The sequence below is a fragment of the Pocillopora verrucosa genome, chromosome 1 (genome assembly GCF_036669915.1).
Source record: "Pocillopora verrucosa isolate sample1 chromosome 1, ASM3666991v2, whole genome shotgun sequence".
Lineage (NCBI taxonomy): Eukaryota > Metazoa > Cnidaria > Anthozoa > Scleractinia > Pocilloporidae > Pocillopora > Pocillopora verrucosa.
This window is the reverse complement of record NC_089312.1, coordinates 13,559,349-13,577,205: the sequence shown is the minus strand read 5'-3', so window position 1 is coordinate 13,577,205 and position 17,857 is coordinate 13,559,349. Positions and strand designations below refer to the sequence as shown.

The following is a 17,857-nucleotide window of genomic DNA, read 5'->3' as shown; positions in this document are numbered from 1 at the left end:
AGATACTAACGAAATAATCGAATGAAAGAGAATCCTAAATGTGTGCAAGATACTAATGTAATAATCGAATGAAACAGAATCCGAAACGTGCGCCAGCTACAAACGTAACAATCCAATGAAAGAGAATCCTAAAAGTGCGCGAGATGCTAATGTAATAATCGAATGAAAGAGAATCCCAAAAGTGCGCGAGATGCTAATGTAACTATCGAATGAAAGGGATTCCTAAAAGTGCCCGAGATACTTATGTAACAATTTAATGAAAGGGATTCCTAAAGTGCGCGAGATACAAACACAACAATCCAATGAAAGAGAGTCCTAAAAGTGCGCTATATACTAATATAAAAATTGAATGGAAGGGATTCCTAAAATTGCGCGTAATACAAACGTAACGATCCAATGAAAGAGAATCCTAAAAGTGTCCAAAAGACAAATAAAAAAGAGATTTCAAGTAACAATTAGTCTCTGCATAAGAGACTGTCATAGCTGCCCAAGGTCCACCCGGTTTGCGACAATGGCATGAAGGGATTAGGAGTAACCTTTCTCCCCTACCCTGGAATTCTAGATAGTCCATCACAGAGAAACAAGATTACGTCAAGTTTACCCGCAGTTTGGAAGTAGCTATTCACAACAGCTAAGCGAGGGTGCGCTCTTTATACAAGGGTTTAAGTGACTCTAAAAAAGGCCCAAAACATATCTGTGCACAAGAACATAAACTGTATTAATATAATTATCACTTTAGGGGGCACTAAGATAACGAAAAATGAAGAAAATGACCACAATGCAGTCTGAACAGTTACGTGAGCGGGCTAAAATACACTGCCAGAAAAATTGATCATAATGCTGTGGAAAGATTGAAGCAAGAGGGCCACTACGACAGTGGAGCCTCTTGTCTCTGAACACAGCGCAAATAACACAGCAAAGGTTTGAATCTGAAACTTTCCATCTGTTGTTAAAACAGTCATTACAGGTTTCGATAAACGATCAATACAGTTAGGAAGAATTTCTCCTCGAACGCAAAGCGTCAGTAAAAGCTATCATGGCGGCTGTCAAAAGAATTCGCAACACTCTAATCTGTTGAATGAACTACCCCTTTTTACATTTAAGTCTGCGATTTAATTTTCAAGGCAACAAATAGAATCACGAACACGAGTTCAAAATGTATTTGCCAATGGCTTACTTACTTTGCTAGAATCCATGAGAAAATGACATCCTCGACGTCGAATTTGAACCAATGGTTTAGCAACATCGATAAAACGCTCCTGCCTTGACAGAACGGATTATATCCAAGCTAAAAAGGGTGAAACAACGAGTTTCCTGGCCCTAAAATGGCTGAAGAAGACGCTGAAATCTTCAATAGTCTGAGAGCTTTTTCCACGTGCAAGACTGATCGCAAACATGAATATTGATTTTGAAAGCTATTTGTAATTCAGATGAGTTTTCCGAAATTTTGGGAGGCGGACCGAGAATCATCGGAAGACCTCGAGAACCTCTCTGTCACTCTCAATAGAATATAAAACGAAGTAGGATAATAAGATTGTAGACTTGATCAGAGCGGATATTTTGGACCTCTCTAGTTGTCAAAAGAAACTCGTGGAAAGAGACAAACAAAAAGGGACAAACAAGTGTAGAAGGTTAGTGAACCAATTAACCCTTTATCTCCCAAGAGTGATTAACATTTCACTTCTCCCTATCATATACATACATTATCCAGCAAAAAGGTAATGAGAATACTCAAACTTATCAGATACAAGATGATATCTTGATCTGACACCAAATTCTCGTTACTAATTTACAAGAAAATGTAACAGCTACTGTAACACGTAAATTACACCGTTTGAATAACTTGATGTATATTTACAGTAGTATAAACACAGAGGGTAAATTTTCACTTTGGAAATACAGGGTGGTCACTAAACGAACCGGTATAAAGTCTTCACTATCTCCTAACGATGCAGTTTTGGAATAATGTCAGATTGAAAAGTGATCGAAGCTAATTTATCAAAGTAAAGTAACATGAAAATTTGTAAAATTATTTTATTCTCTTATAGTCACTATTAAAGAAATTTCCGCAGTTTGACAAGTAGCAATTTAAAACTGAAACCACAAAAACTTGGAAGCTTACGTGTTACCTCAGCAGAAGAAGGTCCAGAACAAAAAATATCCACATTTATTAATTAATCACCAAAAAGAATCCTTACACAGTAGCTAGGGAACATAAGCCTCTCCACTAAAACAAACGAGGCCAGGGGAGAGAACACGGGCTATCTATAAAATAGATCCCATGTTGCCGAGGGTCTGTGTTCAGTAACATATCACAGATGACGTCAAAACGTGGTAAGAACAAGAAAGTGGCACACGTGGTACAGCCGAGTGTGTCACTGATTGTTGATAGTGGTGTCATTTTTGCGCCTTCCCTCCAATGGGGACGAACCAATCAAAATGTATGATTCAGCTTATTCTACAAATTCAAATAATCTACATTTTTTTCTGAATTTTTATTGACCAGGATCACCGACATTTTCCGAAAATAATTTGAAAGCATATTCTATTAAACATTAATTTGTGTCTCATAAATTTTTGTACAGATGAAAATCCCCCGCGAAGTACTTCCACTTTTGCTTGAAACCAACCTACAGTGTACATACAAACCGGCCAGGGGGGTTTTACCGATGACTGGCATTCTTCTTTGTTCTTGCGTACGTTTTCCTTTGAGACAATTCACCCGCCATAAATGTTCCTTGAATATTCTTAAGTTCAGAAGTAATGAATGTTTATAGTAGAGGTACGCATTTTACGCCCGTAAGTATCTTGGCAGAAGTAAACATCGACGATTAAAGTCAAAATTTGAAATTACTTTTCAAAGAGTTTAACGGGCATTGACTAAGCTGTTGAAATCTGCGATCATAGCAACTTCACATGTGATGTGTTTGGTATCTCCAAGCACGTCCTAAATCATCCCTAGTTCAGTAGCATGGTTGTCAAAACAAGATCTTTCAGTCTCCATCAGCTAAATGTCATCTTGTTATTAATTTCTATAGATTTCTTTTAACATAAAAAGAGCTGTATCCTCTGACAACCTGTGAGAAACAAAAAAATATCATTATTTACTTGTTAATTCGTTTCCACGTCCTGTCTCTCTTTTTCCGTCGGTGTGTACCGGGGAAGAATCGGAAGAGTCAAGGAGATGACCAACGTTCGATATGTTTGGCAGGGAGCCAGGGAGACTAGGCCAAGTGCATGGAACTGAGGCTTAGGATTTGAGGCTTGAACCTCCCTTGAGAAACAATCTGAAGGAAAAACTCGCCTTTTTAAAAGCTGTTTTTACAGACTTCCGTTGCTAAACTAAAAAACATCTATAGAAGGAACATCAAAAGAAAAGGCCAGAAACAGAACAATTCAAACTACGAAAGAACATTTCATTTGCTTATCTTCATTCCAGCAAGCCTAAAAACGAAGGAGCTAAGATGACTCACCAGTAACAAACGTGACTACCAAGTGCGAACAGATATTCATTCAGACTTTCTATTGGTTTCTCTTGAAGTACGTAATCTATCCGCTGGCCACCGTTTAGTCGTCCTACTTCGACCACTAGTCCTGGGTGATCGGGAAGAGACTCTGAAGGAGACATAAAAAAGAAAATTGCAAGAAGTTTGGATTTTAATTCTTAGGATGTTGAAAAGCCAGTAACTTATTAAGTCCAATAGAAAGCTATAAGAACCAATAAAAAGTATAAATAATGCGAAAAAGAGACCATCAGAAAATGGAGTTGACAAATAGCCCCGAAGAAGATACTGCTCAAAAGTGTTTGCTGAAAGTTGTGTCTCCAACTTTAGACCATATTTTGAGTGGTTAATAACATCAAATAATCATTGAGACAAATTCTCAATTAGCTTTATATTGGGAAGAAAACGCGCGTAGCTAAACCCCCAACAACAGTAAATCACTGCATATCCTCTTGACACTTATCGATTACATAACTGCTCACCTGTGACTTCAGTAGCTTCCTCCACAACAGAGTCTTGTTCGTCAGGGCCTTGAGACGAGTGAGCTCGTGCAAATTCATTGAGTGATTCCCACGTTTTACGTGCAGAATCAATGAGGCTCTGCTTTAGATTAGCGCCCAGTCTTGATAGATTCTCGCGGAGTTCTAAAAAAATTGGAAAAGAAATTCCAGTTAAGCTGTGTGCTAAACTCCCGTGTACCTTATCAAAATTACCAAACAAAAATCTTTTCATGAAATACACGAGATCACTTCAAAAGTTCATTTTTTTAAAAATATATAACACTTTCTATCGTCAGTTGTCTTCCACTGAGTAGTTCTCCCTTTTTCTTATTTCATCATTTATAATAATAGTGATTTTTTTACCTGACTATTTTTGAATAACTAAAATTATCAATGACTGTTATTTAGGTTTCTCTCTTTTATAGACTAGCCCACCAAGATTAGCATTTAGCTATCTGCCTGCTAAACTGACAAAATAAAGATTGTTAGATGTTGTTAGAGATCTTTTCTACGGTTTTCCGAAAAGAAAGCAAAGAAGAGTGACATTACCCAGATGCATTCGTTTCCTTCCCTTGTGGTGTGCCATCAAAACAGGGTCGGCTCGAACAGAAGGATTCACTAAAGGTTCGATTCGGTATGCCTGCGATGGAGAAATGTTAGTTAGGTGGTTAGGCCGGCATAGCGTGTGAGATGGTCCCCATTATAAGCGCTGCAGGTATAGGCGTTTTTCCGCCCGCCGAAAGATTTGGGACGAGTCGGGGAGAGGTTAGTCAGGGGTCTGGCACTACTGTCAGTGTCGGACTATGTGCAGACCTCTTGCCGGCTCGCGTTGCTTATGGCTTGAGTACTAGTACCTAAGCGCCAATAATGAGGGCCAGTAATTACCTGTACCTTCTAGAGAGTCTAAAGGAATGCGATTGACGCAGCAATTCTCTCTCTCTTGAGTAATGCGGGATGGATTTGGTTTTGCTAAACTTCGCTCTCCAAAAAGTCTAAAAACTAGTGCCAACCTCTCAAACAGTTGGAAGCAAATCCAAAACCAACAGCGATTAAGTCGCTTGCATTTTTCCGCGCTTCAAGGCACTCTGTCCAATTTCACGCCAAGTTCTCATTGGCTTTCGACGATTTCACCTTTACTCTGATTGGTTGCTGTGATTACTTTGGTTTTAGATTTTTGACACTCAATTGAAAACTGCTCTACCAAGAGAGATGAACTATAATCCGTTGAGCTTACCACAGGATCAAACGGATGAAAAATGTTGAAGAGACGTGGACATGTGGGCAGCTGAAAGTCCTGGCCGATTTCATCCACACCTCTGTAGGAGAATCAATTCGTCAATTTAGAAATAACAGCTGTGCTGATGATATCATCACTTTATCATTAGTGTTATCATTAATCTGTCCTGACGGTCTATAAAATCAAATGTAACAATTTATTGAAAGTGAATTTAAAAAACAAATCAGTGCAACCACGGCTTGGTATATAAACGCTGATACTCGTTAGCCTCATTTTTCCGCGAGAGGTCTGTGGGGCCTATGAATCTGCACTGTTGGCGATCCCTTGTGTCGATGAAAACCTAAAGTATTTCCCTCTGGGAAAAGAGTAGCGGGTGACGTGACGATTTTCTGGGATGTACTATTCCTCTGCTTACAGAGATAAAATTCATTTTGAATAAACTTGGTTACAGTAATTGAAATAGGCAGCGGTAGCCTTGGAGCAGGCCCTCATTATCAGCACTTCGGCACGAAGAAAGCCCACGGGAAGGTATGATGCCTCGAGGAACGCGAGCCGGTGAGAGGTCTGGCACTGATGATTATTAGAACCAGACCTGCGGCAAACCTCTCCCCGACTCGTCTCAAATCTTTGCGCAGGCGGAAAATCGCAGCGCTAAATAATGAGTAATGAGAGCTTCCTCGCAGGTTACCCACGATAGAAGACCTTTCTCACCTCACTGTCAAAAACATTCCTATGGGAGAACCCAACGCGAACAACGCATAAAATTCTAAATCCAGTTGCGGGTATTCTACGAAAGGCTGTCCTGTTCCCGCGAGTCCTTGTTGATAAACAACTTCCACACTGGATACAGAAGCAACAGATAGAGACTTGCTTGTTGCTATGTCTGGTCTAGACACAGCACAGGATGATGCCTTCTCCGCCGCGGAACTTGTCTGTTCCTTGGAAACTTCTTTTAACTTTTTACGTTCAGATTTCGCTTTCGCTCTCGCTTCTGCTCTTGCTTTTTTATTCTCCTCTCTTTCCAGTTTTCTTTTTTCCTGCAGAATTGAAGAAAGTTAAGGCGCTTTTCAAATAATGTAAAAAGTGCTTACATTTTCTTTTGCTGAAGTTGAGACAGAAAGCCTTCAGTCGATGTTCAGGAAATCTCTTTGTTTCGCTGTTGGCTATTCACAAGTCTCCAATTCATGCATTTTGGCGAAGCAACCACATACAAGTCTAAGTCAGACATGAATAAAGGCCGGGTAAGTTTCTAAACAAACTGTGGTGCTGCGTCGGTGGAAGAGTATAGCAAGGTAATTTGGTATTACAAATGAGTTGATAACGTAAATTGGCCACCGTAAAGGGTTTCAAAGCTGACGTTTCGAACGTCAGCCCTTCGTCACAGCGAATGCATTGACATGACTTTGCTTTGATTCAGTTAAATCTTTTACATCTGTATGAGATTACATCACCAGCGAGAAGATGTTACCTTCCCAAACAATCAGAATTCTAATCCAAACTAATCATGCGACTCTTCCCGCGTTTTCCTGGTCTTGTGATTCGATACACATTTTGCTTTCATAGCAATCAAAAATCAAACAACGATAGCCGCATATAGCTGACCGAGAACCGTTATCATTGTAAAGTAAAAACTCACCATAATTGCTTTTTGACTATTCAGGTAGCCTATTAATTTCTTTCTAGGTCCCATAGGTATTCCCATTTCCTTGATGTCTTCCTCTCCACACAGTAACTGCGGAAAATCAACCAAAAATGAACCAATAAAACCAGTAATGTTAACCATTTACGCTCTAGCACCAGTATGAAAATTCTCCATACTGTTCTCTGGACATTTCCTGAGGTGCTGACAAGAAAAATGTGTTTAAACAATTACGAGCTTCTTTAGTTGGTGATCATTTTCTTTATTCTCATGACCTTACTGTGTGATTCAGGGATACAATTGTATGGAGAAATTAGACGCTGGTCACTCAAAGGGCCTAAGGGATAAAGTGACGTCGTTCTTTACCGGACATGATGTCGAAATGTTAGAGTCAGTCAGAGACCATACACGTAAAAAAGGCGATTAAAACAAATACAAAGAGTGCAGCAGAAAAGAGAAAATACTCAGTTAACATCTAAGAGAAGCGGAGAATTACTTTTTTGAGACATACGAACAAACCGAGAAAAGAACCATTATTTGATATTCCCTATCCTTTAGAGATATTTTCGATTGAGTGTCAAAAGTAATTGGTTTTGTTTAAGTTTGCTCTGTGATTGGTCCCAAAAACTCGCGCCACTCTCTCAACCAATCAGATGCAAAATTAACACCAATCACAATTTGTTCGCCCAAATTTCCTGCGCTTTAGGCAGTTTAGTTGTTTTTATCTTGAGTTCTCTCATTGGCTCTTCGGGGTATTTTCCTTTCTTCTCATTGGCCGTTTAAATAACTTTGGTTCAAGTTTTATGACACTCAGTCAAAAAGCACTCCAAAGACAAGGTAAGGTTGAATCGACTATCATTTCAGGCAAACATATATGTATTTCATTGGTTGTACAAGACAAGTATTTCATTGGTTGATCAACTTACAAATGTCTCCATGTCCATCTCTTCCGACTCAAACAAGTCGACGTATTCAGGTATACCAAGCTGTGCTAGCGCATCTCTAAGGGCTGGGTACGACTCAGCTTCCTCATCTGAATCCTCATCTGAATCTTGTCCTTGGTCATTACTGTTGGCTGCGAGGCCATCTGTGCTGAGAATTTCGCTGAGAAAAAAATTCAAAGAACATTTCATCCAAATTTGACAAAAGAAAAAAATGCCAGAATAACCTCATCAAATGATATCATTACGGGCTGATCTTTATCTTCAGCGCAGGTATTACGAACTTACATGGGAAAAATACAAAATGCTTACCTTGCTTCTTCAATCAAAGGTTGCTTTGCTAAGGGGATTTGCTTTTGCTTGTCTTTCTAAAGTAAGAAAAATGGATTGATGTTGTAACTTCATATCGCAAATAACAAAGACTTCTTAAAGAGCTGTTCAGAAACAGTTCAAACAAATCAATTTTCGTGTGCTAGGGCCAGTGAAGACGGGAGACGCTGGGCTTGATGTTCAGTACGCTGGACTCCCGTTCAAGAGGTCTAGGTTCGAGACCTGGCCTGGTCAATGTGTTGTGTTCATGGGCACAACGATTTACACTTGCTGTGCCTCTCCTCCCAGGAGTATAACTGGGTACTGGTGAATTGTCACGGAGGCTTGATGAAATGCTGGGGAAAACCTTGCAATGGACCCGAATCCCATCCAGGGGGGATTTGTAATATTCCTAGTTGCTTCATGCTACATGAAAACCAGGATAAGATCTGACTGGGTGGACCAATAGTCTTGAGTACTGACTAAAGGCTAGTGACAAATTTTGACACAGCCAATGAACCAGATATCAAACAAACACACTTACCTGATGTTGAAGAATATCAAACAGAATACTTGAACCTGAAAGGAAATCAATATACAGCTTACTTTGTGCAATTTCTACTTTTCTGCCAACTTGACAGAGAGGATCAGTCCTAATCTATTGCACGGATGATATTTTGCTCAATCCTTACCTAAGCTGTGTCCACAGACTGAATATTTCCCATTAAACATTGGATTCCTTTTCTTGAAGATTTCCAATAATCGCTTGATGTCATCACCCACTGTGTTGACTATGTTCTGTACAAAAGAAAGTGATAAGAAAGGGCCATACTAAGTGAAATCTTGTTTCACTCAGTTCAGAACTTGCAGGCAGTCTTGCTAATCTCCCACACAGGTTACCATCTAGCATTCTGCCAAGTTATCACATCAGTCTGTCAAACTTTACCACACCAAGACAAATATAGAACATGGCACATTTAATCATTTTTTCAACCCAAATTCCCAACATAAATTTATGGAATAAAAGATACCTTATTTCACTTACATAACTTTGTATCATTTAATGTCATGTCTATCGTGTCAGTTTTTTACAGTTACTCACACATACAACTGTATATCTTTCATTCAACTGTGAGATATTTTCACTGGAAATATTGTAAAAGAAACTTACTTGACAATATGTTGGGCTTGTGTAAAAAAGAATGTCAACAAGGGTTGAGTTTGTAAACTCTCTTAAGCGACGTATGCTGCCTAAGGATATGGACTGAAGTCTTCTGCAGATGTGAAACAATTGAGACAGTTTTAGAATCACCAAATAAATATGTAAGAAAAAAAACTTAATTGAGCAAAATATTGGAAAGCTCTCTCGTTACTCTACTGTATTTATTCTAACAAACAAAATTTTTACACAGAATAGAATAAGTAAAAAAACTGTTGGGTGAGATTGTGTGACTTGCATTCATAAATACTGTAGTTTAAAATTTGCCATGTTAAGTTTTGCTAATTTTGTTTTTTTTGGCATCTTGCTGATTAAATATTCAATATTCCCAATCGTAGGGTAAGTGAACTTACTCATCTACACCAGTAGAGTCATTGTGAAGTTTTGAGTGCCACTGAACAGGAAGAAACTCCACCCTTCCAATGGCACGACCTCCGGACAACTCCTCATGATGATCAAAGAGCATTTGAAGGCTGACTTTTCGCAGATCATCAACTAAGATTGCCAGAAAGAAGGGTTTAAAGTAAGTAGGCCTTGTTAGTGTCAACATCAACATCTTAAATGCAGTGGTTTCCATAAAGGCCAGTTACTGGAAAGCCCCCTGTAAGACCTCACCAACATCTGTTTACCCTGCAAGCATGCTCTCATTTTTGGGTTTTGCCTTATGGCGCAGCTGCCTGTTATACCATCTGCAGCTGCAAAAAGTTATTAAAAACCCTGCTAAAAGTTACCTTTCAGGTGTTGAGGTAAAACAGTTCTAGTAACTCCATCAAGATTTGGGGATGCTTTCACTCATTAAAAAACTGTTTATTTGTGTAGAAAAATTAAAAGTTTGATTATTAATTTGCGGGTACTTTAAAGAGCTAGCCATGCTTCATCAGTAAAGCCAAAAGACAAGAATTTTGTGATGACACTTCTAGAGCAAGAGGTGCAGCTGATAAAACACTTGGCATGAAGACTCACTGCCCATACAGCAATGGATAAAATTAACCCTATCTTGGTACCAATGATTATTGCACACTATTCAAATGTTAAGAATGTACATGTAAGGAAGTTTAAAACTTAAAATATCCAAGCTTTTACACAGATTTTTTATAAAAATGTAGTGTTGTGCTCTTGATATAAATGTATATGTATTGCTTTACTGTACTCACCACATTCTATAATATTTCTAAAGTTCAGATCAGCAATTGGCCCAATGCCATGGACAACAAATACCAGATGGTCAATTTGAGCAGGTTCACCTGAAAGGAAGGTATAACAAATATGTGATGTTTCTATAATGATACTATTAATTACATTACATACCAATGATATTCATGACATCATAGACATACATAAAATTATGTGGGGGCAAATCTCATTACAGGTTTCAAAGGTGCACATATTTCTAAATACTCAATTAAACCTTTACATTAGTTCTAAGAAATGTAGCAAAGGCAAGGCTTTCTGTTCCAGAAATGGAAACTGCAAAGCTAAGATTGGTCATCAAACTAAAATTCCTGTATACGTAGCTCTTTTATTTGTCAGCTTTAAAGAAGAACTTTGAATCAACCATCCCTTGGGTAGGATTTGCATGATAAACACAATTACATACCATCATTGATTTCATCCTCAATATCTACCACCCCTCGTCTGACCACTTTAGGCCTGGCTACAGTGTCCTCACCACTCCAGTTCTGGGACTCATTGTTTGGTACAAAATGTACCATAACATTTGCATTATGCATCACGACATGCTCTCCATCTGATAATTCCACTCTACATGGCCATTTGGCCTCACGAAATCCCAGGAGAAACTCAGCCTGAAAAAAAGTAACAAAATTAAAGGTGCACTCTGGACTAGGTCTCTAGAGATATTTTGCATGTATAAGCACCTTATAAGCACCTTGAATGCTAGATTAGATGAAAAAAGTATCCTGAAGAGAAAATTAAATGCCATATTTCCTATTGTTTGATGTTTTCAAATAGAGAAAGGGACAAATTATTATCAAATTAAATGTCTTATGCCCCATGAGGGCACTCATAGTTTTTCAAGAGTATTCACAATTGCTGTAACTACAAAGATTTCAAGAAGTGATGATTAGAAAGTGGGGTGACAAAGAGCCCTTTAAATGCCATACAACAATCTTTAAGCTTACTTGGGTTGAGTTAAAAATAAGTTCGGCAATAATACCTAACTTACATGAGAACAAATTGATAGACCTGCCTTACATTAAAGTGAGATGAAGCATCTATATGCTACTTATATATATTTGGACAAACACAATACCTCAAGCCTAGCTGCCATATCCTCTTTATAAGGCACAAGTTTGGACTCTCCATCTCCTTTGTGGAACCAAGTGCACCTTCTTACAACAGACACGTCCTCCTCCCAGTAGAGAGGGTATCGCAGCCTTTTGTCAAGGTTCACATCATATCGACCACCATCAGTAGCTACAATTCGGTCACCACCAGCTGAAGAAGTTTTCAATGCCTGCTCTAAGTTTTCAGAATCTATGTATGAGAAAGGTTTCCAAGCACAATTTCCTTTCTGATAAAACCAATGAGGTTTGACAGGTTCAACTGTTGCAGGTGGTGTAACAGGGGTAATTCCGCCTTGTACTTGAGGAGGAGACACAGAGCTGCTGTATTGATATGGAAGTTGAGGTGAGGGGCGAGGCACAGAAGATGAGGAAGAGGACTGGTACAGACTTGGTGGAGTTGGTGGAGCCTGGGGCCAAGCAGTAGATGATTGGGATTGGGGTAGACTGCTAAAAGGAACGGGGGGAGTTTGAGGCAAATTATTGGCTGGTGGTAGAGATGGAGACTGGACCCAACTGGCTGTCACTGGAGGTGAAGACTGAGGAAGAGTAGATACTGCTTTTGGAGGAGTCTGAGACCCAGGTCCCTTGGCTGGTGAAGCCTGGTATGGAGATTTGCTGACAGGAAGCTGAGGACTGGAAAAAGTACCAGCTGTACCTTGAGTAGATGTTTGTGGTGATAGGAAGTCATCATGACCAGATGAGGAAGAAGATGCCATAGTAAAGAATGGTGATGTTTGGGTCTTTACTTGTGATGCTGCAGACTGAAAAGGTGTTGGAGCCTGCTGTTGTGTTGATGGCTGCTGTCCAAGAAAACTGTCCTCTTCACCAACATGCTCCAGGGCTGGTGTAGCTACAGGTGAAAGGCAAAAGAAAGGACACTACAAATGAATGGATAACATCATTCTACACATAAATCTAATTGCAATAACCCTATCATAGAAATAAAAAAGTGAAGAAAAAAACAGAAGAAAAGAAAAAAGCTAAATACAATTAATTAGCATATAAAAATATGCTGTGGCTATGTTTCTAAATTTCAACCAAAATGGTCCATCGAACTTTTCCAGAATATCAAACTCTTGTTTAGAAATGTCAAGCATTTCTAAAAACCTCTTTTGGCGTTCTAATTAATGAAATATCCAACCAAATCACACTGGAAGATCCCTGTATTTACCACACTTGACTCAACCTAAGGGTCAGAAGTATTTAACAAATTCCCAAAGAAATCTTTGTGCACACCTCATAAGAGTATTCTGTATGTTTCAAGAATTGCCTGGCCATACCAAAAAATTATCCTAGTTTTGAAGTGATTGAATTTACCAATATTATGCATAAGAAAAATACTAGCTTTCTACTGCAAGTTTATCACAATTAGGCATATATGTACTAATAATAGGCCTAGGATACCAGGAGTCAAATAATAATTCTTCATTTATTTTCTTGGCTCTGGTTGCTCTTCTCATAATAGATGGTGCAGTGAGAGCTAGTATTTCAAAGAAAGACTTTGGGCAAAGACTTAAGTAGAGTACTGCCACTGAAATAAAAAACCCTCATACTGTATTTAATGAAACCATCTCATTTCCTCAAAGTATCTGCCACAAGACACAATAGGGTCCAAAATTAAGAGCAGCTAATGCAACTTGATGGCAAACCAGGTGTTGTGAGCCAGCTACTGACACACTTAACAAAACATTAATAAGGAAACATATCCTTTTTTGCATCTAAGTTTCTTACAGCTGGGGAAAATAATTTTTGAAAAAGGTGTCATGATATTGGCTAGCCTCCATTTCCAGCCAGTGGTCATCATATTAGTACCTAGGCCACCACATATAAAATATAGGCATTGATCATTATTCATGTGTGATGTGTTTTAGTTTAATGTTCTTCTTGCTTCTGAATAAAACAGTGTGTGTCTTATAATCTACACCTCCTGTTCTTAAAACAAGAACCACAACAAAAGGTACTATTGAAATTAACTGACCACCATGACCCAGAGAAGTTACAAAATATGCATCAACTCTATAGTCATTATCATTTAGCAGGTGACAGAAATAAATGGTAAAATTTCTTACTCAGTCTAAGACTACAGACCCTGGAACTAATACTCTCTTCAGTAATGTCCCCACTCAGGGCAACTGAGGAAGTAAATGTACCCCTTCTACTGCCACAAAAGAAAAGAAGAGGCACCAATCCTCTGTGAAATAATTGATGTAGGGTTACAGCATCCAAAAAAAAGACCATAATCATGATTTTAAATTAGTTTCATGAGACTTTTCTAAATCAAAACGTCATAAATACGTGCGACGCTATCAGTAATCGTTCCCATATGAAACAACAACATATTACAGAATAATGAAAGCTGAAAATCTCCCATCCGTTTGCATGAGCACGAAAATATATTCCAAGCCATTACATACGTGGAGCATGAGAATTATCTCTAATTGCACACATCAATCTGATCAATTTTGTTTTCAAAGCAAGGTCGATGATCTTAGATCTGAATCAACGAAAAATTGAATCTTAAAGTTTAAAACCCTTATACCGAAACACATTACCTCTACTGGTGGTCGGTGTTGCAGTTGTTTGATTTCTCAACAAAATTGGGGAAGAATCGGAAGCTGGCACAAGAGTAGGTCCAAAGTTCAAATTCCCACCAAGGTTGGCGAGAGATATCCCGTGCAAAGGCGTATGTTTTTGCGATGAATCAGAACCTTGTCGGTCCGCCATCTTGAAAATGGACACGTCAGAACAATGTGTTGAGATTGCGGGCTCGAAAAGAAGCTTCAGCCTTAGCGCGCATTGCGGACCTAATTTGCGATGGGGTTTCACGTAAAGTATAATAAATTCATAATAGGTAACTCTGAGCTTGTTAAGTACACCTATTGAGTATGATATGTTTACTCTCCAATTGGGAACTCAATCGACAAAGAACCTACCGAGCAGAGTTATTCGTTTTGAAGAAGATCAGAAACATACAGTGGCGCCTCCAATCGGGTTCCATTAGTGTGGTTGGATTGATTTTAATACTTACTTAACTAACAATGAATATGACATTGTTTTATTTTTCTGTCTTTTAATCTGCTGGAAATATTAATTCAAACAGATGAATGATGTATGAAAACTATAATTCACATAAATTTCTGCGATCTTGTTTGTTGAATTCGCACAAGTATAGTACAACGATTTAAGTGCCACAGGTAGTTGCAGAATCGAGTGCACTAGGTACACCTCACGTTTTAAGGGGTTCAGATGTCCCTAGAGCGGAGGTTTGAAGAGGGCCTAGAATAAGTGTCTATTCCTCCTTTTGGATGATATGGAGCTTTTCCCTAAACAGAGGTAAATAAATATAAAGGCTGCGTAAATAATCTTCCCGGATCAAAGTTTGTCTCCTGAATGGAGGTGGCCATTGGATAGGAGGCCACTATTTTTCTCATGAAAGATAAGCAGTTTCTGCAAACATTTTTTGGAAGAATAACTAGTCAGTCTACGCGAGTTTGTTCTTCTGCGTGTAGGTGAACGATGATGTATTAATTTATTGGCGCGCGCGGGTAGAAAACTCGGTTTGGAGGTTTGCAAGAACGAGAAAACCTGAGAGTCAACAGCTCCAAAAAATTTTGCGCACATCACCAGATTTCTTAAAAACGTATACCATTACATCAAGGTGGTTCTGGCTGACTTTGAATGCTCTATCATCTGTAGAGTGCGACTTTTTCCAAGTTTCATGAAAACGATCATAGCGTGAAGCGTTATGTCACGCGAGCGGTACGATAGTGTCGTGGATGATGTCGAATAGATGTCACATTGTAACGGTTTTTAGCCCCGCAACATCAGAGAAAATTATATTTACCATTTTTGCTGAAGATTTTAAGTAATGATATGAAAGACAATCAAGCTGAAGATATGAAAGACGATAATGACAAAGAACACTCCACGGTAAGTTGACCTGAAAACTAAAAAAATTGAATGGCTTACAACATTGACATAAGGAGATAATTTTAAAATGGAATTGATTCAATTTCTCAACTGATTTAAAAGTCCCAGTTCAAATAGGTAATTATGGGACGGTGAAGTTGAATTTCCTTTAAAATGATAGGCTGTTGTTGTCGTTGCTTCGCCTATGCTGCTGCTATTGCTGCTGATTAGTAATGACTGTAGTGAATAACATTTACTTACAGTCGTGCACGGGGTAAAAAAGGTACACTGATTAGAACAAGGAGTAACCGATGATTCTTGCATTTCTTTAACTCCGTAATTTCCTTTCCCAATCCAATTCGTTATTCTCGAATAGACACCACCCTCCAATCAGATTTATGCGGCGTTAATCCAAGTTTCATGACAAAAACAGAAAAGAATAGAACAAAAACGTTACAACTCGACTTGGTAGTTGTCTACACCACTGTTGTTTTACAAATCATAAGTCCAACAATTACGATTCTATCCCGAAAACAAAAAAAAGCCCAACAGTAGAACCCTGGACATGTTTCTGTTTCATACCAACAAACATATGACTTACTGTGCTGTTTGTAACTAAACAACAGTTCGAGCGATTTTCAATTTAGTGTCGAAAGTAATCCGAGATTGCATTGCTTTTGCTTCACTTCGCCCTGTGAACAGTCGAGAAAACTCGCGCCAGTCTCTCAACCAATCAAATGCAAAACTAAAACAAACACGAATTGGTCACCCACGTTTTCCCGCGCTAAGTTTGGACAGTTTGGTTGGTTTCACTTTGATCTTTGACTTTTTAAGGTATTTCCATTTCTTCTGATCAACTGTTGTGATAACTTTGTTTTTGGTTTAATTAAACAACAAATAGCTAATTTAGTTATTTTCACACAGCCTTCATCGATTGAACGCCACAGCTTAAGTGAAGTGGGTCGCTCTTCACCGAGCTGTCGGATCTGTCAGTCATCCAGGCGGTCTGTTCAGGAATTGGGAGAGCTCCTTGATAGTCCCTGTCATTGCAGGGGCACTCTTGGTTTCGTACACAAACATTGCATAGAGACATGGTTGCGCGTGCGCAAGCAAGACACCTGTGAATTGTGTCATTTTAAATTTGAGACGAGGTGGAGATACAAGCCATTTCGTGAGGTAGGCAGGGGTCTCAGTCTGTATTGCACATTCATTGTTAAGATCGTACGCAGTTAGCATTATACTGATAAGGCGTAGGCCGATTCCCCATGAAAAATAGTAATCGACCTCTTAAGATGGGCATGGATCAAAAAATTTAAAACCTGAGAAGTAAGAGAGATAACCTGTTGAAGTTGAACCAGGAACAAATGTTAAGTCAAAAGAGTTAAATAAAATAATGTCCAAAACATAGACTTACATGTTGCCAAAAGAGCTTGATACAACGAAAACTTCATACAACGAAAATTTGTGGTCGAAAATATCCAAAAACGTTTAACCTAACCCTTTACACCCTAACATCAGTATCTATATTCGCCATACGCACCTCAATTCGTTATTCGTGTGCTATAATTCTGATAAGGATATATTCATTTAAAAATCAAAGCTTCTTAACTGGGTGAACATTTCCTTTATTCTTACGATCCTAATAAATGATTCAGCAGTATTACTTTAAGGAGAAATTAGATGCTGGTCACGCTATGAGTTTAAAGGGTTGAGAATGTTATATAACTCTTTTGTAACATGCTTGTACCTGGTCATCAAAATCGCACGTCGAATGTAGATCCCTGCAAATCTTGTGAAAGATGATATTTGATACAATTAACAACAACTTTGTAATTTTACAGTGGCAGTTCATCCAAGTCTTCGAAATGCTTAACAGCAACGAAAAGGCGTCCTTATGCTGGGATTTGTAAACTTCTTGTTATTCATTCTCGAGATTCCGTTTCTCTACTACATATTCAAAATGAACAGCAAGTATTTTGCCGATCATATAAATAGCTCAGATGAAAGCCAAGACAATTCTTCCGGAGTTATTGCTCTCCTTCTTACATTGTTGCTGTTTTTCTCCATGGTATTGTTTGCATCCTCTATCATCTTCATTGTATTTGGTTTCAAGGTGTTGCGTAAGGTTTTGGGCTATAACAGAGAAGTTATCTTAATCATTCCCAAGAGGCGTTTGGAGGAATCAATGGAAGAAGAACATGTAGTGTAACCCTGGTAACCAGAAAACATTAATATATTTGTAAGCTAGCTTGGACTAGCTTGGTAGCTAAGACAGCTCGTGAACTTGAAAAGCT

At 38.6% G+C, this 17,857-nt stretch overlaps 1 protein-coding gene and 1 pseudogene across 1 annotated transcript; one reads left to right on the top strand and one right to left on the bottom strand.

Moving 5' to 3' along the window:
* Positions 1-2,052: 2,052 nt before the first annotated feature.
* Positions 2,053-14,383, bottom strand: LOC131786313 (phospholipase DDHD2). The gene is made up of 17 exons (XM_059103354.2): positions 14,207-14,383; positions 11,621-12,504; positions 10,946-11,153; positions 10,503-10,592; positions 9,702-9,843; positions 9,301-9,403; positions 8,822-8,927; positions 8,674-8,708; positions 8,133-8,188; positions 7,806-7,983; positions 6,877-6,972; positions 5,952-6,277; positions 5,238-5,319; positions 4,553-4,643; positions 3,986-4,147; positions 3,474-3,615; positions 2,053-3,077 (listed from the first exon to the last, which is right to left on the bottom strand). Exons 1-17 carry the CDS (start codon positions 14,376-14,378, stop codon positions 3,026-3,028), a joined length of 2,925 nt encoding a protein of 974 aa, XP_058959337.2. The 5' UTR covers positions 14,379-14,383; the 3' UTR covers positions 2,053-3,025.
* A 1,047-nt stretch (positions 14,384-15,430) lies between these two features.
* LOC131786321 (E3 ubiquitin-protein ligase MARCHF3-like) lies at positions 15,431-17,772 on the top strand (annotated as a pseudogene).
* The last annotated feature ends 85 nt before the right edge of the window (positions 17,773-17,857 follow it).